The sequence below is a fragment of the Lissotriton vulgaris genome, chromosome 12 (assembly GCF_964263255.1).
Source record: "Lissotriton vulgaris chromosome 12, aLisVul1.2, whole genome shotgun sequence".
NCBI classification, from domain to species: Eukaryota; Metazoa; Chordata; class Amphibia; order Caudata; family Salamandridae; genus Lissotriton; species Lissotriton vulgaris.
The window spans coordinates 769,661,106-769,687,255 of NC_141700.1; the positions used below are offsets into that span (position 1 = coordinate 769,661,106).

General features: G+C 44.7%; 1 protein-coding gene across 2 annotated transcripts in view; it reads left to right on the plus strand.

The window, feature by feature from the left end:
* Positions 1 to 26,150, plus strand: part of CTDNEP1 (CTD nuclear envelope phosphatase 1) — a 68,801-nt gene that overhangs the window by 10,289 nt on the left and 32,362 nt on the right. For both annotated transcript variants that reach the window (XM_086946098.1, XM_086946099.1), the window contains exon 2: positions 22,352 to 22,418. In XM_086946098.1, coding sequence (XP_086802224.1) covers positions 22,352 to 22,418 — 67 coding nt within the window. The remainder of the gene's footprint in view (positions 1 to 22,351; positions 22,419 to 26,150) is intronic.

Here is a 26,150-nt window from a genome sequence, read left to right on the forward strand (position 1 = left end):
TGGGAGATTATGAATGTTGTTGATCCATTTGCTATGTGATATGTTTAAGGCACATGTTTAATAGAGGAAATTCAGAAACTTGCCTCTATCTTTTCGACGATTAGTGGTTTGTAGTCCCACTTTTAGTCCGTGTAGTTGGTAAAACCTGTAAAATATTGAGGGGTGCGCGATTACGATTAAAATAGATTTTGCCAACAAAGCATGTGGCGTAATGAATGATTTAAAGTATCGAGCGGAGAAACAGTTTAGATGAAACCCGCTATGACAAAGATAAAAATAAAGGGAAACTATTTCTATTTGAAAGCGGGTATGTGTGTATTAACGCCCAACCACAGGTCTCGTGGAGCGTTTGAGTGCACAGCGCTGATAACTAAATTGCGGTGAACAGTAAAGAGTAAAAGGTCCCATTTTGAAACTTCGTGCGATTCTCTTAGGAAGTTGCAGTTTGAGTTTCAGCGAAGCACTTTTGAAGAAAGTATCAAGCGACAAAGTCGTTTTGATAAAAACCGCAGTGACCAAAAAGTAAAGGGAAAATAATTTCAAAGCGCGTATGTGTATATAACGCGCAACCACTGGTTCAGTGAAGCGTGTGTTTGTGTGTACGGCGCTGTTAAATAACAAGCTCTCGGCATTGCTCTGGCAGGGCGGTGGGCGGGGGAGCGGCAGCCTTTTAAGTCTGATGCAGAGGCACAGACAAATGGTGGTGTGGGAGCGTCTTCCTTTCTAGTCTTATTTAAGGGGGGCAAATGGCGAGCGCGCGCCCGTTGCACCTGCACTGGCCATAATCCGCATTTCAAATCCCTCTTGGTAGGATTTTCTGGTGCCCCTCTATATCTCGCCAGCAATGCACGAGCGCATTGGCAGGCGAGACCTAAAAAGGACCAATGTGGAATACCCCACAATACCCCTGTGGCAGTCCAGAAAACCATTGTGATTTTTTTTTTCTACACCATGGGACCTAAGATGGGGGCTGGAAAGAGCCTCCCAAACCACAGCGTGAATTGCAAGGCGTCTTCAAAATATTCTTGAGCTCCTTCCTTTCATACCAGGTTATCGCGTGTAACATAGGAGACATTGAGTTCCTTTGAAGTGTACGGACCGCATTTGCCACCTTCCTGGTCCATACTTTCATATACATGTTGAGCCAACTAAGTTGAGAGGTAGCTGATTGATGAAACGTCTCCTTATGTTCTGTTTTTTGTTTTGAATTCCTCTGACAAGGAGCTCTCCGCTCCACCCCACCTTCCAGCGGACACTAAAAGACAAAGAAGACTGTAGCTGAATAATTCTGGGAGGAATATGTAAAAGTTTGGAATTGCCTGACCTATACGCAGAGCTGGACATGTAGAATGCATACACCCTACAAACATGTTATACGTATGGGGCAGAAAGCACAAATCCGAGATTTCTCATCAACCAGGAACAGAGGCCCTGCACCTGTTTTGACCAAGAAAGGCTCTTGAGTTCAGGGTCTGGGTCGCTAACTGCCAACTCCATTTGCCAGGCTTGTGAAAAAAGAACCTGGGCATTTCTGCATCCCCACCAGGAATAGTTACCTAGCAAGCAACTTTATGGAAGGAGCTCACTGACTGTGCAAGAATGCTTCCAGTATCCCCCTTCAGCAAAGGGAGGGCTGCAAAGTAGAGGAAGGCTTCGACTAGATGGGCAGAAATAGTGGAACATTGACTCGTTGTAGCCCAGAAAAGGAACTGTTCTGCCAGACCATGTGTTGCGGTCTTGTCACTCTAGCTTCCCTGCAAAAATGCCTGGAGCAAAGCCACTTGTTCCTAAATAAGCAAGTGCACCAGAGACTGTTTTCCACTAGGGAAAAGTGCATTCACGTCTGGCAGATTTATCAAAGGAAATAGAAGCTCCTGTGATGGCTTGGCACTAAGGACCATCACAATTGGATTCAGCAGATTCATTAAGGAAATAGAATTGCGTTTGGTTTGGAGCTGGAAGAAACTCCCAACCTCTGTTGGCTGTTGTGCATCCCAGACTCTTGACTAGGATCAATGCAGCGACCAGGAATGAGCCCATCACTTGTTTGGGAGATGAGCTTGAATTTGAAGCCGTAGATTAGAAGATCCAGGAATGAAGCCTTCCTTTTCTGCATTGAGCACAGCCTAGCTCACCACACTACAGAACTACGCCCATGCAGGTTCACATGCACACCTGCACGCTAACTCCAGCTGTACAGTCCATTGTAGGAGCCAACAGACCGGGACCTCTCCTCTCTGCCAGCAGAATGCAGCAGTGTGGTCCTACTCCACATCCTCGAGGTTGTCTGTAATCTGGCTAGCTTTCCTTGTAGTTGGTCCATCAGCTGCTAAGCTGGTCTCAGGAAATAGTCTTCTGGATTTATCAGTGATTGTGTAGAGTTGTTTGGTGTCATATTTGTTTATTGTATCGGTTTGTGACCTTTGTTACATGGTCTGTTTATAGTATCTTGTATATGGAGTTGTCTTTGTTCCTTTGTGCTTGAAAGAAGGGACCGGGTTTAGAGCTGTGTGCGCTCTTGTGAATGCATTAGTAGAGAGAAAATTCTTTATTGTATAGTTAATTAAAACCATTACAATATTCCAAACTATAAAATATATTTCCTTCATGTGCTCTAAAAGATTGGATATAAACAATTAATTCCACATTTAAAATTTGAATTCAGTTTACAAAATATGTTTGTTTTTTAAAACATGCTTGAATTGCTGAATTATAATTATAACCTATATTATTCTTTCGATACACTCTCAAAATAGGTAAAAAATGTAATTAATTGACAAATTAATTGTGGGTCCTCTGAGTCCAGAGTTTTTAGTATTGCTGATCGGCAGGTGTGGATACCTCTTTCATTGAACTTCCTCTTAAGTAAATTCCGTCGACGGCACTTTAACACCGGGAAATGCATATCAGGGGTATAAAGTCCTGAACTGATGCTCCACAGAGGTTACAATCCTTTGGGCCATTAGTAGATTTTGATTGATTATCTTTGGATCTGAATTTTTAGTCTATCCTTTGGTTCTTGCATATATGAACAGGTTTGAAGTTGCAGTTAGGTTGTGGCAGGTTATAACAAAGATGCCAAATTGATAAGTTTTAATAGTATATGCTGAACTTGCACTTATACTGTAGGTGTCTGCTGTTGTTTGGTGGGCTCAATAGCATTTTGTCTGTTTGTGCTTACAAAAATTATAGGGTTGGAGATTTATTTCATTAGTAAGCTTGCCATTGGTCCTAAACCTGATGCGAGAAAATGGGTCAGAATGCAGCAAACTTAACAGTTCTTAACCAGGTTTTCTAAGGCCATCCCAGGTTGCTCTTTGCCAATATATTATACCAAACTAACGCAGGAGTATTGTCACTTGCTATCACTTTATTAAGAAACTGTGAAATAACTCCATTTGGCAATCTGCTCTAAGCCACAATTACTCAGAAGTAAACAAGGTCTTTAGAGAGACTGCTGTAGGGCTTCCGCAAAAGGACACCTCTTTTAGCACTTCCTGTATTTCTTGCTGGTGTGACAGCTTCTCAAGTTCTGCAGTCCCTGCTCTTTATTCTGCAACCAACAGCTGATGCTGCAAGAACCCCACCCCCTTTCCTTTATTCACAGGTATTCTTAAAACTAGATAACACGTTTAATGTTGGTCATTATTAAGCAAATGTTGTCCGCGTGAAGATATCTGACTTTATGAAAACTGGTCCTGTTTAATGACTTCTGGGCACTCCGCAGATTCAGTAGAAGGTACTCTCTGATCCATCCTGCATTGTCCAGTGATGGAGACTACACTGTTTCAGATCTCTGTAGCATCTCTGGTGGTTGGTCTTCTGATGATTAACTGCTAGATGGCCCATAAAGATGGCTGCTCCTTAGCTTAACTGGGCCACTGCTCTGGAACTCTGTCACCCCTCATTAAATGGACATGCCTTGCATCAGCTTACAGTCAGGAAATCTGCAAACTGTTCTTTGCCTGGCTGAATCTAAGGAGATCCCATGAATAGTTACCTTCCTTTGCAAATAGCTTTGGATTGAGCACAGAGATGCCATTATTGAGCGATTCATGCACTTTACAAATTTCTCTGAACATAACAAAATGTAAGATCTTAGGCCTTGGGAACCGCACACTGCTTGCCAGTTGTAAATTGTATGGATAACGAGACAGATTTCGTCTCAGTCTCAGTCTTTCTCCCAACCCCTACCTTTTCTTTGCTACCCTCATAAGTACTTTGAAGCACTCCCGTCCTATCCTCCTGTGTTCCCCCAACTTTTATTTTCACCCCTGTTCTTTATTGCTTTACTCTGCATATTTTCTTATAATCAGAACTCCATTCCTTTCCCCTCTCTTGTTGTTGTTGTATAGTTCCTACAAATCTGTAGGATCTGCACATTTTGAACTACATTAACTAAGGGATTGGTGTCCAGACTGATTCCAAACACCCCCAAAGGATATGTTAGTCTGTAGACCAGCTAGCTCACAGTGCCACCAGATGCTCCCCCAACCATACCAAGGAGCGAATAGTTTCTGGCAACTATCGAACATGACAACCCTGACCCCTCATTAATTGTGGAAACAGTACAGTATTTCTCGCCCTGTCACTCGTGCTCACTTTGTCTCAGAGAGATACACAGAATAAAAGGTGGGGACGATTTCAATAAGTATTTATTGAACCGGTGTCAATCTAGTAAAAAATGCATGTGCTGCAATGACCATAAAGCAGAAACATGTATAGACTATTACAAGCTCCAATAGAGTAAATAAAAGGTAGAATTCTTCCATGGTGCTAAAACAATGATTATATGCAGGCATATAAATACATGACCGTAATAATGCGCACTCCTACAACACAAACCCTAATTAGATGTACCTAAGTGTACCTAGCATGTATGTTAGTGTACAGCCAAGAATCCCCCATGGAAACAGCCTACCCCATTACCTGATGTGAGAGAGGGCAGAACCCCGTCTTGGTCTTGAGTTGGACACCCGGCGAGGGACCACTGCGTGCTGGAGTGTCTGCATGCAGGGACTTCAGCGTCTCGTCTGTGTGGAAGTCTTTTTTCGTGCTCTGGTTTGCCGAGCGCAGATTTGGTACTTATATACCCAAAAGGTACCCTCAGGAGTTCTACCTAGATGGTCATGGTACTGTGGACATGGCCAAGGATGATGTTAGTTGTGACCCTTATACAGAGTTATTATGCAGAAGATGGTAGTCCTACTGTGATACTGAGAATCCTCATGCATAATAAATGAGGCTAGTTTTCGGAGACTACTACATGAGATTTATGCGGCACCTAACTAGGTTAAAGGTCAGCGCCAGAATCGATATGTAGAACAATGGTAGAACAAATGTAGGTAAATGGTTGTGCAACTACCTAGGCCTATCTTGGGATATATTGGGGTTCATAACACTCTCGCTGTAATAAGTAGGATTGCTATGAAGGGGTCCTTTCTGCTTCTCCCGCTGTCACTGTCCGCACATTGAAACGCCCTTTCTCTTGTGCTGCCCATCTCCCCTCCCACACTTCTCTTTTCCTTTTCACATCACTATGTATTCAGCAAAAGGCAATATGTTGACCGTATAAAAAAAACTGTGCATATTAAGAAGATACAAAATATTGTAAGGGACAGAAGCCGTTCTCAGAAACTGTGCCAAGCTCCCACATTTGAGGTCTTGACAGACTGTATGGGCATCGATCATGATTTTTTAGTAAGTATGAATTTCCTTGACTTTCCCATAGTTTCTGTCCTTTGCAGGGTGTGTCATTCAGGGCCACTGCTAAAAGAGATTAACTAAAATAGGAAGTACATTTAAAAGCATGTCACATGAAAATTCAAGGCAAAATGATAAATTTGATCCGCAAATGAATGCAGAAGTGGTTCCAGTAATCGCCCAAAGTCACTTAGCCAAAAGTGTCTTCCATCGTCTTTCGCTTTTAAATCCGATAAAGTTTAAGATGTTTTCTGTAAGTAGCAGTCTTCATTTCCTGCATCCACTTAGTACCATCCCACCCGGTATTAAGACCCTCATGTTCCGCACTTTTTTGTGACTGCCATGTAGTATTTTCAGTCTTTAACTCAACAACCTGCTTCAATGACTCGTTGCAACCCACGGGACGATCAGACACCTAAGAAGTCTCCTTAGTACTTGCACATACACATATCAAATGCAAACTCGGGTGGCTTTCTTCTCTCTCCCGAACAAAAATTTACCATCATTATCATCACGATGAAGCTCCAGAAGAGATGACATTAAGATGTTGATCCACACATACAAAGCTCTGCCCAATGAAGGGCCAGCATATATCAACAAACATATGACATTATACCAACCGACTAGACTCCTACGATCCACCTCCCTCTTCCTCGCAGACACCCCACTAGAAACTTCGAGGCAACATCGGAGGACGCTTCTTCTCACACCTGGCAGCCAAAGCTTGGAACGACCTTCCCCTGCACCTCAGGACCACCCCGTGGCTCTGGCAATTCAAGAAAGTACTGAAGACCTGGCTGTTCGGATTAAATGATCACCACACAGAAGCTCCTCAAGACACTCATGGGCGGTTTTCTGCGCTTTTTTTTTTTTTTTTTTTTTTTTATGTGAATTTATATAGCGCACGGCTGCCCCAGCCAAGGGGCGTCCCGGCGCTGTGAACTGACCAAAGGGAAGAATGAAGATGTACAAAAACAGAGTTATTGAAAAAGATGGGTTTTGATGGCTTTCCTAAAGGCTAGAAGATCATGCATCCCCCGTATGGTTACAGGCAGGCTGTTCCATAGCTTGGCGGCAAGAAGGCTGAAAGAGCGTCCCCCAACTCTGGCAAGTCTGGTGCGTGGGATGGTCACTAGATGTTGTCCCTCTGAACGGAGAGATCTGGTGGGTGTGTACTCAGACAGGAGGGGGCTCAACAGTGGGGGAGAGGCGGTTTTAAGGATCTTGAAGGCTAAACATAAAGCCTTAAACTGGATCCTTCTTCCCACCGGGAGCCAATGCAGTTTCCTTAAAGTTCCTGAAACAGAAGAGTGGCGAGGTAGGCCAACCAGGGCTCTGGCAGCCGCATTCTGGACTCTCTGCAGTCTGGTGGTTTCGGCCAGGTTTGCTCCTAAAAGGAGAGAGCTGGCATAGTCCAGTCTAGAAAGGATCGTCGCCTGGACGATAAGCTGGCGGGTGCGGCAGTCAAAGAACTTCAGGATGGGCCTGATGTTGCGTAAGATGCCGAAGCACGTGGCGGCTACTTTCTTAGTGTGGGTGGTGTATTTTAGAGCCGAGTCAATCCAGACGCCTAGATTTTTAACACAGTCTTTCGGCTTGGGGGGAGAGCCCAGAATGTCAGGCCACCAGTTGTCTCCCCAGGAAGCGGTGTTCTTTCCTAAGAGGAGAATCTCGGTTTTACCGGCGTTTAGTTGGAGAAAGTTCGCCGTCATCCAATTGGTGATGTCGATGAGTGTCTGTTTGAAATGACTGGCTTCCAGACCATTGTTGTTATTCAAAGCCACCACCAACTGGGTATCATCTGCATATGATACCAAGGCCATTCCATTCTTTCTGGCCACCTCCGCTAAGGGGCGGACATAGACATTGAACAGGGTAGGGCTAAGGGACGAGCCCTGCGGCACTCCCTGTCCAATGCTATGCTCCTTCGAGATGTAGGGGGGGGTGGAGACTCTGAAAGACCTGTTAGACAGGAAGTCTCTAAACCACCCCAGGGCAGCCCCTGTAACTCCGATTTCCTCCAGTCTCATCAAGAGGACCTCATGTGACACCGTATCAAAGGCAGCACTGAGGTCCAATAGGACCAGTGCTGCAGTACCACCGGCGTCAAGAATGGAACGGAGGTCCTCAGAGACACTGAGCAAGGCTGTCTCAGTGCTATGACCAGCTCTAAACCCGTGTTGGGAGTCGTCCAGAATGTTATTGGACAGGAGGAAGTTGGACAAGATGTTATTGACATGTGCCTCGGCCACTTTAGCAGGCCAAGGGAGCAGGGAGATCGGCCTAAAGTTCTCTGGGAGTGAGGGGTCCAGAGTGGGTTTTTTTAGAATGGGGGATACCCATGCCTGTTTCCATTTGATTGGGACACTGGCAGTGGAGAGTGACCGATTGATGATGTCACGAACATGGTCTGAGATGAGTGCATGAGCGTCACAAAAAAGGTCAGGTTTCAAGGGATCTGCCGGAGACCCGGATTTAATCTTTCTACAGATTTTAGAGAAAGTATCACAGTCAAGTGTGGGAAAGCACGTGAGGGAGGGTCTGGTAGGATCAAAGGTAACCGGTAACTGTGGGTCTTTGGGGAAAGTGTCGTATATCTTCTTGATTTTGTCTGTGAAGAAATTAGCCATTTTATTACAGAGGTCGGGCGAGGTAGTGATGGCGTTGACAGTTTTTTTTGCCGTGAGATCTTTTAGAATTTTAAAAACCGATTTTGAGGTATTAGGGCTGTTATTAATTTCACTGGCATAGTATGCCGCTCTCACTCTGCAGACTTTCCGATGGTAAGATTTTTGGAGCAGGACGTATTCTTGTTTAAGACTGGTGTCGTAACTTTTCCTCCAACGTCTCTCTGCCTTCTTACATTCCTTTTTCAAGATGGCAAGGTCTGAGTTGTACCAAGGGCTCGCCTTGTGGGTGCGGGCCTTGGTCCATCTGGCAGGGATAAGCGTGTCGAGAGCCTGGGTAATCCAGAGGCAGAATTGGTCGTATCCTGCATCCAGGTCTTCACTCAGGAGTAGGGGATGTAATGCCAGAATGTCATGGAGTTCATCAAGATGGAGTTTTCTCCACGGCCGTTTCTGAACTGAGGAAGTGGATGCTACAACAGCACTTAACTTGCAGGGGATGGTTAACATCACTAAATAGTGGTCAGTCCAGGTCATGGGAATAGGTATGCCCGAGGACCCGCCCGTGATGTTGGTGAAAATGGGGTCAAGGAGGTGTCCTGCTCTATGGGTGGGGCCATAGACAAGTTGCTCGAGTTCAAAAGCCGCAAGATCCGCTAAAAAAGTTGCCGCTTTAGACTCGGTATTCTTGTCGAGATGTAGATTAAGGTCGCCAATAATCGTGAAGTTGGCAGAGTTAATAACATTGGCATTAAGATACTGTAGGAGAGAGTTAATGAAGGGAACTTCAGCGCCGGGGGGTCTATAGACCAGAAGGCCAGTAACACAGAACTGGGGGCTGACTTTAATCGAGAAGCGAGCACTTTCGCTACCTTTGATATCTACTTTGTCGAGTTGGCACTGATAGTGGGATTTGATTATGAGCGCGAGCCCGCCCCCTCTCGAGCCTCTGTTCACCGTATAGATAGAGTAGCCTGTAGGTGTTACCAGGTTACAGACCGAGTCCATCTCATCAAGGAGCCACGTCTCGGTCATGAACAGGGCATCTAGAGAGTGGTCAGATAGAAGATCATGTATTTCTGAAGAGTGTTTGTGCATGGATCTAACATTAAGGTGTCCTAGCCTGAAGGTGTGGACGGGAAGAGGTTTAGATTTAAATTTGGAAATAGAACACAGTTGGGAGGGAGTAACAAGCGGGTGGTGTATATGAGCAGGATTGCGTCTGGTGCAGAAGCAAGAGGAATGCTGAAGACTCAGCAGCTCGGATTTAGAGTAACACATCCTGCCGATTTAACGACAGGATGAGGGGCAGAGTGCCCGGCGCCCGGCGCGACCTTTGCGCGGACGGGCGCAGACGGGCAGCTCTTTGGCGGGTCTTCGGCGGGGCTGCGCGCGACCGCTGCTTCATATTTGATTGATTGGTTGATATAAAAGCTCTACTTATAACTGGGTCGTCAGTCCATTGTCCATCATAATAAACCATGACCAGCCAAGCCCGCATGGCCTGGTTGCCTCGAGTGCGCTTCACCTTGAAACATAGAGAGCTTTATCAAAAACTCACTACATCCTTATTTCATGAATACGTAGAACTTTCACACTGCTATTTGGTTTTTGCAATGAAGAAAAGAGTTGGTAGGCTGGGAGAGGAGAGGAGAAAATTGCAGCATGTCAGACATCCCTTTATTAATTAAACAATAAAGTTTGCAGATTGGGTTTGCTGCAAAGAGCACAAGATGTGCAGTTGCAGAAGCACCATAAGGAACGTCATTAGAAATACATTTGAATTTTCTCTTGCTGTGGACAAACTAGAGCTTTGCTTATTCTCCACCGGATTCACACTTCACTGTTTAATTTTTAGTAGAATCCTGCTTCTGCATCTTTTGCACCTAAGCCTTTCCATTTACCTTTCAATTAGAAAACAATTGGAGAATGGTCCTCCTTTATGACTACTTGGCAGAGCTGTTAGGAGGATGAACTGGATTTTGCTGGTGACATAATGTGAGATCAAAGCAGAGAGCATAAGAGTGCGGTACATTGATAAGATGGAGTAAGGAGGCTTGGTACTCCGTTCTTGGGTTAGTCATCGATGAGGTGCACACACTGGGAGCATTGATGGACTTGCTTGGGGGGGGGGCTTTGAAAGGGTCTATATGGGGCTTCTAGTTTGGTGTGCCGCTTTTTGCCCGCTGCCATTTGTTTGATAATTACTGTGTTCCTGCATTGCACATGCAGTGAACATTGGCTCTTTGGAAGAGAGACGGACGCTGTACGTGGTTCCAGAACATGGGTATGGCTGAAGGCAGTGGCTTTGATGTCCGTAGAACAGCAGTAGTTTCCATCTCGGGTGTGAGTAGGATAGTGTCCACTTACTCTTAGCAAATTGCTTGTTTTAGATGTTGCTGCTGATCCCAGACCTTAGACAGATGTCAAAGTCAAAAAGTCCAACTTTTGGCTTATGATGGAGGAGTAATGCCTACAGTGGCTGCACCTGTGCTGTGGTTTCTCTATTTTGGCACTTTAGCATTAATCTTAACTTAACATTACAAAGGCTGGAGTTTAAAACTGACAATAGCAATGACTGCAAGTATCTTCACACTGTAATCGGGGCAGTTTCATGATTCTTCTCTATTTTCTGGAATGTACAATCAAGTATATATGATTTTTTTAACCAAAAATATTTCTAATATTCTAAGGCTATGCTGAAATGGTTAGCCAGTAGCAAGTTTAAATTCATGGGTGGCTCCTTGCCCAGTGTTTGCTTTTCAGCTGCGGGTGCCTTGTTGAGGGATTGGTGGTCTATTTTTAAATATCCTCCCCATGTGTCTTCTGCGAGTGCAGCTCTCGCATCTCCTTGAGAAAGGCTTTGTTACTTTGGCCCTTGGCAACGATGTCAGCGGCATGAGACTGGCATGCCGGGTCTCATCACATGAGTAGGTAATTAAATGGCATTATCCTGAAGTCCGAGGACTTCAACAGAAAAAGATTGTCGATGTAAGACAGGTAAACACAGACTAAGTAAGTGCTCTACCCACAGGAGAGTTCCACCTCTAACCTGTTGGTCACCGGTGGATTATAGTGAGTACCATTGAGTTGGATAGTAAGCACATTATTTAAGCACAGACAGACCTTTTCATATTTGACATGTGATGTGGTCCCTTGCAGTTATGATGAGCTTGCTGCAAGGATTATGTATGTGGTACTTGTACTGTGCAAACCTAGCCAAAACACAGCAGACTGCTGTTGAGGGGGAAAAAAGCAGGGATATAGTCAACGAGAGGCCGGGTCAGCTGGATGCTGAAAGCAGATGTGTAGTGACTGCATTGTAATGTAATGTCATTAAAGAGGTGTGTTTCAACTCTTTCCTAAATTGGAGTAGCATTGGGTGGTCTTGACCGATACATGACGTTGTTCCAGATCTTGGGTGCATAATGAAAAAGACCTGCTTCCTTGGGTTTTCTTTTTACACTTCTTAGTCTGCAGCCTGACATCTGGGCTGCAGTTGTGTTGAGCGAGGTGATGAGTTTGTCTGCAAGATAAGCAGGAGTGCTCCTCGTGATGGCTGTGCAAAATATGCTGCAGGTTCTGAAGATGATCATGGTCCGGGACGGCAAGGGGAGCCAATTGAGTTCCATCAGGATGGGGGTGATGTCATCATATTTCTTCACGTCGTGATTGAGATGTGCTGCAGCATGAAGGATGCTCTTAAGAGGAGGGGCAGTCTAGGAGGCAATGGAGCATTGCATTACCGCCATTTAGATGCAAGTAGCGGTTCTGAACTTAAGTCACAGTTCTGATGTCCCTTTGGGAAAGAAACCATTTCATTCTTTAGATACAAGAGCTGCGGCGGTTTCACGTGTTCACATGGTGGTTGGCCCAGGGTCCATGGCCAGCCAGTGTCTCTGTCTACATTAGGCTGCTGATGGCAATGAGGCAGCTGCTGCTTGGCTTGCTCCGTGACTTTGTCCGACAAGGAAGGAGTTCACGTTCCCTTCGACCTCTTCTGCCCTGTTCTGATGGGAAGCAGCAGGTGCTTGTTTAAAATAGTGCCTGCGAGGGATGTGCGTCTGTTCCTTGTCGGTCTTCATGGGCTTTCCGAATATGTGTTATGTTTCTTACACCCCACCAGATTACTCACTGTGTACAAAGTTTGTAAATTTTCCGACTGTAGTATGGGTATTTTGGGAGCTTAAAGAGTTCGGTGTAGCACAAACTACAGCAGCACTGGCTTCTGTTTTTGCCTCATAGAGCTGTTTGATCTCGTGACTGTGACTGTGGAGTATAAATGGGCCATTCACACTCCAGACTTTAACAAAGGTGACATTTGTGCTTCATGATGTGCAGCACCGAGACTTTTAGGGTATGGCACACATGGCAGCATGCGGCCACTTCACTGCCTTCCATCAGTCTACTACTTGAAGCAGTGGGTCTGCAACTATACCAACCCACTGAGCAGCGTAATGCACATGTTGAAGTGCCTGTAAGAGGATACTATGTAAGCAGCTTGATCACGCTCGAATTACGTCCTTTCATTTTCTAGTCCAGTTCTGCACAGCAAGAGGTGGGAGGGTATGTTGGCATTTTGTAGACGGTTGACTGTATTGAAAACCTGTGGGGCTAGCTCTCCACTGCACAGCCTCCGCTGAGCTCCATGAATTTGATCTGCACCATTGCAAATGTTCCTGGTAATCTGAAGAAGCTGTGTGTGACGGGCTTATCCCATCACCTGCGAGAAGGCTGGTGTGACACCCCAGATAAGTGTGATACACGAACCCCCATGAGATATCAGACAGACTCTCTATCTCAGATGGACCCTCTAAGGTGGTGGTCTTCAAAATGAGGGCCCTCGCCCTTTGGGAGCATTGAATTCTATCTGTGCAGCATGAACAGCAGCAGTGTTAGCTTCTGCGATCTTCTCCACAGTTACTTTCAATCTTCTGCTGTGGAGCATAAAATGGGCTCATGCGCCCCAAACCCTAGACGTTCATGAATGTGAAGGTTTCTTGTTTAGCCAGCCCTTAACATAGTGAACTTGAGGTTACCGGTCCCAGATAATCATGGGGTCACTTCTGCATGCTGATCTGTGTGCACGCAGCATAAACACAAGCTTTCTGCGCCACACAAAGTGTATTGGCAATTTTTTCTTTTATTTTGCAGTGTTTGAAAGGTATTGCATATGTTAATGTGTGGAAATAAAAGGCAATTTTTGACATTTATCTCGTAGTATTTACTCCCTTCCTGCCAAAGTTAATTGCATGTTTCAGCTCTCTTGCTTGCAATTTAGAAAAAAAACACACAGAACATATTTGTAGACTTTTTTCGCAATGCACACTTCTATTCTAGAGTCACGTGATCTTCACTGTTCTGCTGTCAAGTGTTTGGATCTGGAAAAATCTGTGCAGCCAAAGTGTTTTTCTATGGTGCATTGATTATAGATGCAGTCAATGATGTCTAGTGTAAGCCCACACTGTCCTGTTGTGTCCTCTTATGAAATCATTCAGTGATAGAGCAAAAGAAAGACAAGGGAGACCACCCGAACCAAAGACCATTGGAACTCATCTGCATTTCCTAGAGGAAATCTCATGAAGTCGTACAGCATTTTTTTTTCCTTGTTTGCAGTAGCTGATGCTTTCCATAATAATTATTAGATAGTTTTATTAGGTCGATTTGTGGTGCTCCAGAGGGAATGAGGGCAAGAGAAAGTATGAAGAATGACCAGTAAAGCTCCTCCCACTTGCTTCTTTTGCCTGTCTAGGACTACCCTTGTTGTGTGACCAAACAGTATCCATAAGGTCTAGTTCTGGATGTGCACCCACCCCCCTCCCGCACCCTGGGCCATTTTAAATGATCTTCTTGGAGAATAATTTTCCAGACGCAAGTAGCTTAGGCCCGGGCTGGACAAATCTGGAATTGACACTGCATGATTGAGCATATTGGTGGCCTACTTTTGCAGCAGCTCCCAGTAGTTTTCTTCAGAGGTTCCTGGTCCGAGTCATCAGACTTTCCTGCAAGAGTCTGTGGACATAGTGTTGTGAATGTCTGAGCCCTAGTCAAACCGAACCTTGATGGGTGAAGCACAATAGTGTGTGACATTTCAACTCTATTGTAGTCATGCGTGTGCCAGAAGAATAGTCATTTCTTGTATTGAGCATACACCATGAGTTGGACTCCCAGATTTGAGGCTTCAGTTTGCTTTTTTTTCACAGACCAATTTCATAATAATACCAATGTTATTTTGCTGTCTGCTGGTTGGTTTATTTGAGTGGAACTGAGGGAATAATTGCTGGATTAATGCGGTATCTGTCCCATCGAGTCTGAGCAATATTGATGTGCTACGCTGAAGTGTGTGTCCTTGTCAGTAAGCTGACACATCCCTCTTGCCTGTTTAGGATACAATGTCAAACATTGCAACCACTGAGAGCAGACTAATGTGTCATCATTGGAGTTATCAGAAAGCTGTGTTGTGAGGCTGACCAGAAAGGCATTGAATGGCTCAACCACACACATGGCCAATAAAGCTTGAAAACCCACTGAACGGGAATCGTAGTGGTAGAGTAGAAAACGGGTTTATACAATCCAAATTTAATCCTGGATTGAGCAAGAGACGGCAGTAAACATTGAGTAGATTAGAGACATAGGTTTCACCATTACATGGTTTGTCTTGTTGTTGTACTTGCCATGGGTTCGCACACCCTCTCACTGCTACAGTCAGAACCAGTTTCTGTTGCTTCATGGAAAACAGACACAAACACCCAATAGGCCTCCAACCCCACGGTTTCTACTCCACACAAACTATTGAAGATCAGGATAACCCTCTTACAAATTTTAATGCAGATCCTCTACTTTTGACAAAGCTGTATAAACCAATTGTGCAAGTTCTTCAGACATCTGCACATGCTGTGGCAGGTATCCCTCTAACCAGGAGATGCAAAGCAATCCAAATTTACTAGATATGGAAACTATGAAGGTAACTCCTATAACAAGTCCCTGAATTACTTTACATTCAGTCAACGTGCCAAGTCTGCGAAAACAAATTAAAACTTCTAATCCTAATTCATTTAAAAAATCATAAGTGGCACACATTAATTAATATTCCCCAACAAATATTTGTGGTGCCTTCCAGTGACTCCAGATTTTAACCTTCCTCGGGCTCTATGAATGAGATCTACTCAAAAGCTCCAGTCTTTGCAAGAGAATCACAACTGTTGCAATTTGCTACTATACCTACTCGTGTCAAAGGTGGCGTCCTCGACTTGCTCGTTTCTAAACCAGACTCTCTTACTATTGATGACCATCTGACAGTTAATAAGTTTGCAAAATAATGATGGATGGAATGCTTGACTTTTTAATCTCAGCCGCCAGTAATTACTTTGGGCTGCATCCTAATCCAATGTTATTTTGCACACCATGCTATCTCAGTTTAGACCCAGCCATATGCAAATTGGTCTCGACCCTGCTCCATTGGGAAACAGTTCAGCCCAAACTGCCAGTTCAAGTGCTCCCTGAACTGGTACACAAGCAACCCTGGACCAGTGCTTCCTCATTTAGTGCTCTCCGGCCAGGTATAGCTTGGTTTCAGTGACAGTGTGCACAGGGCCCACGTCTCGGCATACCCACCCCATTTAGGGCAACACATTTAAATATTCCAAAAAGTGACTTCGGTGATGTAACATTGGTGCACTACTGGTACTAAAGTGTTGATATATGTCCCTTGCAAGTATTCCCAAGCAATAGTCTGGGTAAACCAGCAATTTTTTTTTTTTATCTTCACAAAGTTATTTTAACAGAGGAGGTGCTCACTATACATAATCATGCGAGGATTTTGGGCAAATCACTCGATCTTTACTGTCCTTAATTTAAAATGAATCTGACCTTATATAATGCAATAAGGTTCACGCAAAGAGCTCCAATGCCTTTGGGCAGTTTTTGCGTTATACAAAACTTCACTAAATATATAACAAAATGCACCACTGGGCTTTGTTTTTTTCACAACAAATTTTATTGAGTGATTTAAGCAGAATAATAGATGTCGCTCCCCACATTCAGGAGATCACCACCAAGCATTTTGGCACAGTTTACATCACAAGTGCAATATCCAATCAATAATAGGAGAAAAACCAAGAAAAGTAACCCCCTCTCCCACCCCTACCCCCACCAACTCCCACTACCCAACTACCCTACTACCCACCCCTTATCCCTCCCTTACCCCGTGCACGTGTGTATAGAAAGCATTCAGTACTTGGTCGTAGTGTGATAGGTATGACACAGTTCTCAGGCCTGTACGGCGTCTGCCACCTATATGTCCTCCTCTTGCTCCACCGGGGGATCCAATGTCAACCCCCTATAATCCGCCCACCGTTTCCAGATCTTAAAATGCTTACGGGGGCATCCTCTCGCTTCAAACACCGGTCGTTCTAGCCCCATATAGTAGTCTAATCCAGCTTTCCATGCACACGGGGGGGCTCGTTCTCCCTTCCATGCTCGGGCCAGGTCTCTTTTGGCAACAACAAGCCCCAGCAACAATAAATGGCGTTTATATATGTTCCCACCAACACCCTCTAGTATGTGGAGCAACCCTAATCGATGAGTGCGGGGGAGATCCCATCCCAGTACCTCTGATAGGCAGCTCCATACACCCCTCCAGAAACCAATTAGTCTAGGACACGACCATACCGTATGCAGCAGCGTACCCGTTGCCGCCCCACAGCGCAGACACTCCGGAGACCCAATCAGTCCCGCCTTCCACAGCCGCTCTCGGGTGTAATAGGCCTTATGGAGATACTTGAATTGAATTAACCTAAGCCGCATTGCAATCGCAGTCCCTCGTGGGGATTCCAGGGCTTCCCTCCAATCATCTTCGTCTAGGGAACCAACGTCCGCCTCCCAGGCCGCCCTAAGGGGAAGCAGGGTGGAGGAGCAGTGAGTGACCATCGTTTGATAAATACGGGAGACCTTCTTATCTCCAAGGTCTCCCATGAAGACCTTTGCTTTAACTGGGCTAAATTCAGGGAGCGACTCCAAGTTAGCAATGCTGGGCGCTAGCACATGACGAAACTGTAAATAGCGAAAGAATTGGGTCTGGGGCATGTGGAACTCAGTTCTGAGCTCCTGGAACGATTTACGGGTGACCCCAGACATTACATGACCCAACAACGAGATCCCAATGGCATCCCAGCCATCGAACCCAGTCAGTGTAGTCAGCTCGGGGAGTTGCCCGTTGTTCCACAGCGGCGTTTCCGCTGTTAATCTACCCCACCAGCCCATGCGACGCAACGCCTGTCGCCACACAACAAAGACAATTTTTGTGACACATGGCAATGTCCGTCGCAGCCGGGCTGAGTAAAGGATCATGTGCAGTGTATTGTCCCCCATCAGCGAGCGCTCCAGAGCATATGCTGGGTCCCCTCTGTCGCCATACCACCATTCATTAAGTATTAGCAGTTGGGAGGCCTGATAATAGGACAGTAGATTTGAAGTGGCCAGACCACCACAATACGTGGACAAGAAGCATGTCCGCAGCGCCATCCTGGCAGCCCCCCCAGCCCATAGGAAACGGCCTAAAACAGAGTTGACCTGTCGAAACCACTGGGCGTGGATGGGGTGGGGGTAGTTCTGCAGTTGGTATAAAAGGCGCGGGAGTGCAGCCATTTTGAAAATCGCGGACTTGCCGAAAATAGTTAGAGGCATCCGAGACCACGTTTTAACATCCGCCTGAACCCTCTCCCATACAGGCATTATGTTGCGTTCCCAGGCAATATTCACTGATTCAGACAGGAACACCCCCAGATATTTCAATCCTCCGGTCGCTACCTGCAATCCTGACGCCCAGGGGTCCGTCACAGCTCCGCCCCCCATTACCCACAGGGTGGATTTCCGTAGGTTTAGACAAAGACCCGAAACTTCTCCAAAAATACGCATAATTTCTAGGACTCGGGGTCCCGAGCGACGCAAATCTGTAAGGAAGAAGAGGACGTCATCCGCGTATAATGCAATTCTATCTACAAGGTTCCTGTTCCACACAAAGCCCCGCATCTGTGCATCAATGCGCACCCAAGAGGCCAGAGGCTCCATAGCTAGGGCGAATAAGTATGGGGACAATGGGCACCCCTGCCGGGTCCCCCGTCCAATGTGAAACGTTTCTGAAATCGCCCCGCACCGAAGCCGTGATATCCGTGTATAGCAGTTTGATATATGACAGAAACACCGGGCCCAGATTGAGACGAGGTAGGAGCGCAAACAAGTACGTCCAGTTAACTGAGTCGAAAGCTTTATCAATATCCGCTAGCAGCAAAGCCGCCTGTTCCCCCGTGGCCCCCATGGCATCCACCGCCGCCCGTCGGATGTTGTGTCGAGTTGCCCTATGAGGCATGAAGCCGGCCTGATCGGGGTGGACCAGGTCCGTTACATATGGGAGTAAGCGGTTTGCCAGAGCCTTGGCCAGTATTTTGGCCTCTATATTGAGCAGAGATATGGGGCGATACGAGTCATGCCTGTCAGGGGGTCTACCTGGCTTTTGAAAGACCACAACTTCGGCATGGCGCCAGTCAGATGGCAACCTGCCCCGCGTTATTTAGGCGATTTGTTAAGCGCTCAATTACCCGTGGGTGTCTCGGCGTTCGTGCTGTCTCAAGTGCACTTCGGTAATGGGACCCTAGTTGGAGTTGAAATTTCTTATAGAATTCACACGGGTAGGTACTTGGCCCAGGTGCCTTCCCCGTGTTAAGCTGTCCCAGTGCCTCCCCCAGTTCTTCTGCTGTAAGGGGAACGTCGAGCGCCTTTCTGGTCTCATCTGAGACCGCCTTCGGTGGCAAGTCATTGATGAATTTAGCTACCTCGTCCACTGACAGACAGTCTTGCGGAGCATATTGCGCCTTGAAATAGTGGGCAAAACTCGACGCCAGCTCGGCCTGGTCCATAATCGCCGTTCCATCCCCAGCAGTGAGGCCTGGCAGCGTAGTCGGTTGAAGACTGCGTTGACATAGCCTATGGAGCATTGTACAGGACTTATCTCCCCACTGATATATTCTACTCCGCGTGGCCAGCCACGCCTGTTTAGCCTCATCAAGCAATATAGATGCATAGGACTGCTGTGCCTGCAGGAGCAACCGTATCGCAACCTCATCTCCCCCTCCCCGGCTTCGCTGTTCCAAGGTTTCCACCAGTGTAGCTGCTTCAGTGATTGTCTCCCGGCGTCTTCGCCGGGCCGCCGCACACCACGCGATATCCACCCCCCCACTGGGCTTTGTTTTAACACACAAATTGATATAGAGCCTTGCTGCGTACTGTGCTTCAGAAGGGTTTTTTGCAAATTTGCTATCCTCAATGGTATCAGCAGAAAGATTTTCCAGAAGCCTTGTGATTTTAGTGAACAGATGCCAAATGCCTGCAGCCCAATGCAGTTCACCGCCTGCCACTCTTATGGATAGATCAATATCTTGACTGCATTCAACACATTTACAAACAGTTTTTGTTAAAAAAAGAACAGAAAATATGGTAAAGGGTATGTGATGTTGGTAATTCACAGCATTTTGAGAACATGTCTACTATTTGGTCAGAATGACTTTGTTAACTCTAACTCCTCCATAACCACAAACCTTTCCGACCACCAAATGATTTGAAACTGCTTTGCAGCAGCCTTTACCTTCTCTGGATATGCGCCTAAGATATGGAATTCCCTATCTGTATTTGTCAGACTGCTCGACTAACACCCTGAACGTATTTAAACATTCCCTCAAATCTCACTTTCGTGAGAAATACCTCAATACTCCATATTACCTGGTTTATTTTTGTTCTAGAAAATACATCTAAAGCAACGCATTGCCGTGGAAAGATTCAGTGTTTTATATTCATTTGTCCAAGCAAATAAATCTAAATCAAGGCAGTGCCTGTAGAAAAATAAAACCTTGTTGTCTGCATCCTTGCTAATCATGTTGATAAATTAACTATTCAAGTTTACTCTGTATTCCTCATGTCACTCATATTAAAAATACATTATACTATTTCTTGTGATGTTTCTCTGCAGTAATCCATATAAACACAGGGTGATCTGGCCCCCTCCTGGACCTTGTTCTCACTCTCATGAAAAATTCTAAATAAAATAAAGTACCTGAAGTGTGAAGCTATGTGTTTTGGTTGAGGTTGCTATATTTGTTTTTGGGCTACTAAGCCTCCGTTTACTCTGACAGTTCTGTTTTATTGTATTGTAGTGGTGTTATTATAGTACTTTCCGTGGCTCTGCAAGGTCTAAATCGCTTTCTCTGTAGTTAAGTAGCTAATCTATTTGTATTATTTTTATAGTGCATCTCAGCCCTGACAAGGCCACGGAAGCATTTTTTTTCACTGGGTTCATGATGCCATATCTGTGTCTGTTGTAGTTTAGCCTCTGTAAGAATAGTTGGGAGCAGTGTGTGAGGTTTTGGGTAGGTTGGAAATGTTATGCAAGATTTTACAGCACATAAAGTGATCATAACAATAGTTACTGATACACATTCAGTACTTTGCATGTTTGCATAGAGCTCGTTGTAGATGGAGATTGCAGACACATGATATTTTGAATGTTGATGTAGACCTTGTTATAGATGGATATGCCATTGATTGCATACTCCTTATGTTAGAACACTATATTAGACTGGCTGTGTGGTAGAAACCAGAACCCTCCAATAGTTTCTAGCCCATCCACTGGTGCCCAGAACATAACGTGAATAGAACTGTCCGGCAGCATTTTGCTCCATTTGACGAGTGGAAGTGCTCAGCTAGTCCATTGAGCTCTTAATCCTTAATCACCCCACAAACTCTTTACTTCTGGTAATGTGCTTGTAGGAGATCCAATCTCCTTAGGCTAGTCGGTTTTTGGGGCTTCCACACTCCACAAATTGAGATCTCTTTCAGAGGGATTTTATTTTAGATCATTTGGGAACACACAGTAGTCGGCTGCCCACATGCATTCATTCAGTAAGTCCCAAATTTATTCAAATAAACTGTTTTTCAGATATTCTCAGTTAATGGCAGGGGGTGAATACAATTGTTACCAACACATACCATAACTTACACTGCCCTCATGCTCAAAACAACAATTTTCTAAAGGTACTGAAATAAAAAAAGCCTTTGAGAACAACTAGGCGGGTGGCTGGTGTTGGTTCCAGTAGTTATTTAACAAACGGATGAATTTTCACACGATTAAACCGATTCTTCTCAGTTTGGTGTGCCTGCTGGCAGCAACTCTGCCTTACCTTTAGCACAATTTGACAGCTATTTTTTATTGTAGCTCTTGGACTTGCTGTATCCCGATTTTTGAAATGACCTCTTATTCACAAACTCTTCATCCTGATCAAGAGATGCTGAATTTCTTTAGAGTATCTCCCAATATCATACATGCACTGAGCACTACAGTATCCACACTTGTACAGTACCATTTGCATAACTGTAGAATTATACATTGTTTACCCTACTTCTAGATATGTGCTTCATTTGCACCATTCTTGGTAGCCGCAAAATGGATTCGTTGTTCGCTCTTTTGCTTTGCAATTATTAAGACATTTGTTTTAAAAAATGTTGGAGCATCTGCTGAACACTAAGGATCAAGTTGTAGACCAGTTTTTGTGTACAGTGCTCTGTGTAAGTGCAGCTAATTATGCCATCTTTTCAGATGAATGTGGAGAGACAGTGGAGGATTACATAATCTTGGATGAGATGACCCAAGTTCTCTGAAACTGTTTCAACTGTGGTGTCATGATAGCCATTTCAGAATTATGTATGCTTTATCTATGCAAATCACGTACGTGCTAATCCCATAAACGCCTGGTAAATGGATAGTGCAGTTCAGTGCTTAAAAGTTACTGGAGTAAGAGTTCAAGGAGACACACAAAGGTATTATATTGTTCCCTCAATAGTAGTAAGAGAATTCAAACATTGCTAGCACACGTCCGTATATACCTGTAGTAAATTCTGCATGCAGCGATAGTGGCTGAAAAAGAATGTTTTTTTTTTTTCATGGTGAAGTTCTCAGACTTATTTCTCTCCTGCAGGTCATCCAGTACCAGACTGTCCGATACGATATTCTTCCTCTCTCCCCTACCTCACGAAGCAGACTAAGTAAGTACAAATCAGGAGAGTGGAAATGTAATGAATTGTGTTTTGGGGTTTTGCTGATGTTTCGTTTGGAGCGAAATTGGTTACCATTGTTTCTTTGCTCTGAAGGCATTTTCCGTCTTTGACCTTCTTCTGTATATGTGTGCATTGTGTTTCCTATGCATGCCGTTGCTTAACTGTATCTTCAATGGAATGAAACAATGTTGCTTGTTAAATGGAGACATTAGGGCCCCCATCACCTCTTTAATTCCACATTAGCATGCACTATGGAGTTTCAACATCAAGGACCACCTAAAAAACGGACAAATGCTCCGATGAACACAGACCAGCCTCAAAATACCCAGAGTCCAACACCTGAAATTGGTGTGACCTCTATTTGTGGCTCTTGTTTTTGATGTTCAGATTTCCTGGAATTTCCATTATGTGATAGGTTATTGTTTATAATGTGGAGTCAGTTACTGAGGGGCTTCTGGTGATGGTAGTAGCTCCTACTTGCTGCAGGATATTTGGCCAGAATAAAGGATTTACTTTTACAGCTGTCTCCTTGCATTTAATAGACGTTGCTGCCGACCCTACCTGCCGGCCTCTGAATGCTTCAGGTAGACTAAAATGGAATTTGTGGTCTGTAGTGCCAGCTACAATGGGTTCCTCTATTCCAAGAAAGTAATGCTACAATGGAAGGATTGTGAGCAGGTTACCTCCTAGCAGGTGAACACTCCTTTCTTGGATCGTATGGAGATTTTCCTTGCCCAATATGAGTATTGCTGAGGCACCATCTGTCTAGTTTTTTCATTCAAAGACTCTCCCGTTGATGGCCTGACCATCAGTTAATTAGAAATATGTGTGTTCCAATGTATTAAACAACCTGTAGTCTTTAAGGTGTGTAGTTATGTGATAGTCTGTCCATGGCTTCTTTGGTTCCTCTTCTTCTGTAGCATTTTATAGAGACAGTCTTGCCACCAGTTCTTCTATGTCAGGCAAATGCAAGGAAGGAAATACAAAGATTTGGATTTGAACCTATTTTTTTTGGGATATGAATCTACCTTGTGACTCCTTGATTGCTCACTGTAAAGAGGGAAGATTGCTTCACATTTTTCACTCTCCTCTTGGTAGTCGTTCCATGCGTGCCAAAGAAGTAATTGAGCGACACACCTCTCACTAACAGCACTGCTAACGCCATGGCATTCATGGACAAAAATACATCCAGTATATGACCGGCTTCATTCACAGTGACGACAACCGACAGAGATGCGAGGAAGGTCAGTTTTTCCGTTTTCACGTCAGATAGGTTCTCTCAGGAATTGCAGAAGTTGCCATATTTCCAAACTGAAGTATTTTTGGTTGTATCCCAGAGGCTTCAGTATTTGTCCACTTTCCAAATCAAGATGCCAGGCCCTAGATATTGGAACTCTCTTCCACACCAGCGATGAGGATACTAGCTTGGCATACTGAATTTGGGAAGCATCAAGGGGGTTCTCCAACCAGCAATCCCATTCGTGGATTCAAAACCACAAAATGCAGCAGCAGCAGCAGCATGAAGGACAAAAATCATCATTCCAGAGACAAAGCAGTAGGAAGAGCCCAGTTGTTGGCAGCAAAGGAAAAACATAGAACCGCCCAAAAGCAGTGAATAGCACACCTCTGCTCCATGTCTGAAAATCCCAGTGATAGTAAGATTAAAATCCACAATATTCACTGCAGCAAGTAATTTAAGAGATAATTGCACCACAAACATTCTGGATGAAAAGTAACCAAGCGCACCCATTTTTAACAGACTTGTTTGAGATGGGACAACATAATTGTGAATATTTAATTAAAACAGAGTACAAGGCTGAAAGTTCAAATTAATTTACTCCTGTTATTTCCTGTTGGCAAAAGGGGATCTAAAAGAAGAATTCAGGTCCCCACTTGTTCTGAAATTAGTGAACAAATGAGAGCTTTTGCGTTTTCTAAATGCATTGCAATAGTGCAGCCCAATCTTTGGAAAATTAAGGCAAGTTTATTCCTACCAGGATGTCTGGCTTCTACAGGCAAAATTGTACCAAAGCATAACACCATTTTCAGAGAAATTCCGATGTACTTCGCAAACCACAGCAAGTCAACCTGTCTTCTGGTGGAGAATATAAAATGCTTCAAAATGTTTTTTACGTCATTAAAGGGGCTGTTATTTGTGCATCAGAAGTGCCTTTTCGATATGATTGCTGTCTTAAAATGAAGCTAGATTAATTAAGTAGTGTCCTGCATTTTTACTGTCCCATTGGCATTTCTACTCTTGAGACTATCCCAAGAAGGATTGGCGATAATGAGAATATATTGACATGCTCAAAGCTACCCTCAAATCCCTTTCCTTGTGGCGTCAGAACAACATGTTCAAGTGGCGCCCTTCCAGCAGCAAATTCATAGTCAGTCGTCATAGACAGGTGCTTCCAAGACAGGATGTGGAAACAGCATAGATCACCTAATGATCAAAGCTGCCTATCTGGGGAAGGAAAGGACATGTCACATCCAAGGCTGAAACTGAAGGCTGTTCATCTTGGTGTGGAATTATTCCTTCTCTGTAGCTGGACACCATACTGATCTTCCAGAGGTACACTGCAATTGATCACTGTACCTCAACTACCCATGGATGACACTTCCAAACCCTCTCAATGTACCTCTAACAATCTGGCACCTACTTCTGGCAATGGTCTTCAGTTTACAGTGTTCAATTTTCAGATGTAGGAAATGTGACAGTAGATGAGTTTTGCAGATTGCTTTCAGAAGACTGCAAATTACTATTATGCTTCCAAAATGTTTCAGGGTCCGTCTCCAGCTCGGGAATCTCTTGGCCCACTAGATGTGAATATAGGCCAACGATGTCACTAAGTCAAAAAAGCACCCAAAAGACAAAACCGCACTTTTTGAACTATCAAACGATCTGTACATGTTTTCATACTTTCAAGTAGCCCCTAGCTAGGCGACCGTTGTATTGAATTTAATTCCATGAGTGAATGGCACTTTTCTGGGAACATTACCAGTCCAGTTTCATGTGTGTAGGCATTTATATAGCGCACTGCTACCCGTGGGCGTCCTGGCGCTTAGACCGCTGCGAAACCCTTCCTGGCTTCCCTGAGAGATGGTCCCTTACTGGGTATCTCCAGGGTGAGACCAGGCATCCCCGGCGGTCTGGTGGGGCCGTTAGTGAAGATGAGGCAAGCTAATGCCCAGAGTTGCCGAGTGTGATCGCTGATCAGAGTGGGCACCGAGGCGAGAGAATTATCGAGTCCACTGACCCTGGTCCAGAAACCTGCCGCGCCGGGAATCGAACCCTGGTCCCGGGCCGTCCTCTGCTCTCGGGTCTGCCGCCTCTAACCAGTGAGCCACACTACTTCACAGAGGAAAAACACTGTTATAATTCTCGCACCAGAGGAGGTCATTAATTTGGTCTGGCTCACTGAAAATATCTTTGCATTACATAGTTTATTTTTTAAGTATATCTTGGTTTATGCAAATATTACAGTATGCATGTCATTTCGTGGGCTTATTTTCCAGGGTGCTGGGCATATTTGTTAAGCATTTCTTCTAAACTCCAGAAAAGAGTGGTCTAAGTATTTGTGCACTATCAGTTCTAGAACATACTTGAGTCTGCTATTACAGGATGAATCTTATTCAGCATGCCATCTTTCATACTACAAATCTGCATCCAATTAAGAAAATTTTACATAAAACATTACCAGTGACGAAAAGGTGGCTACG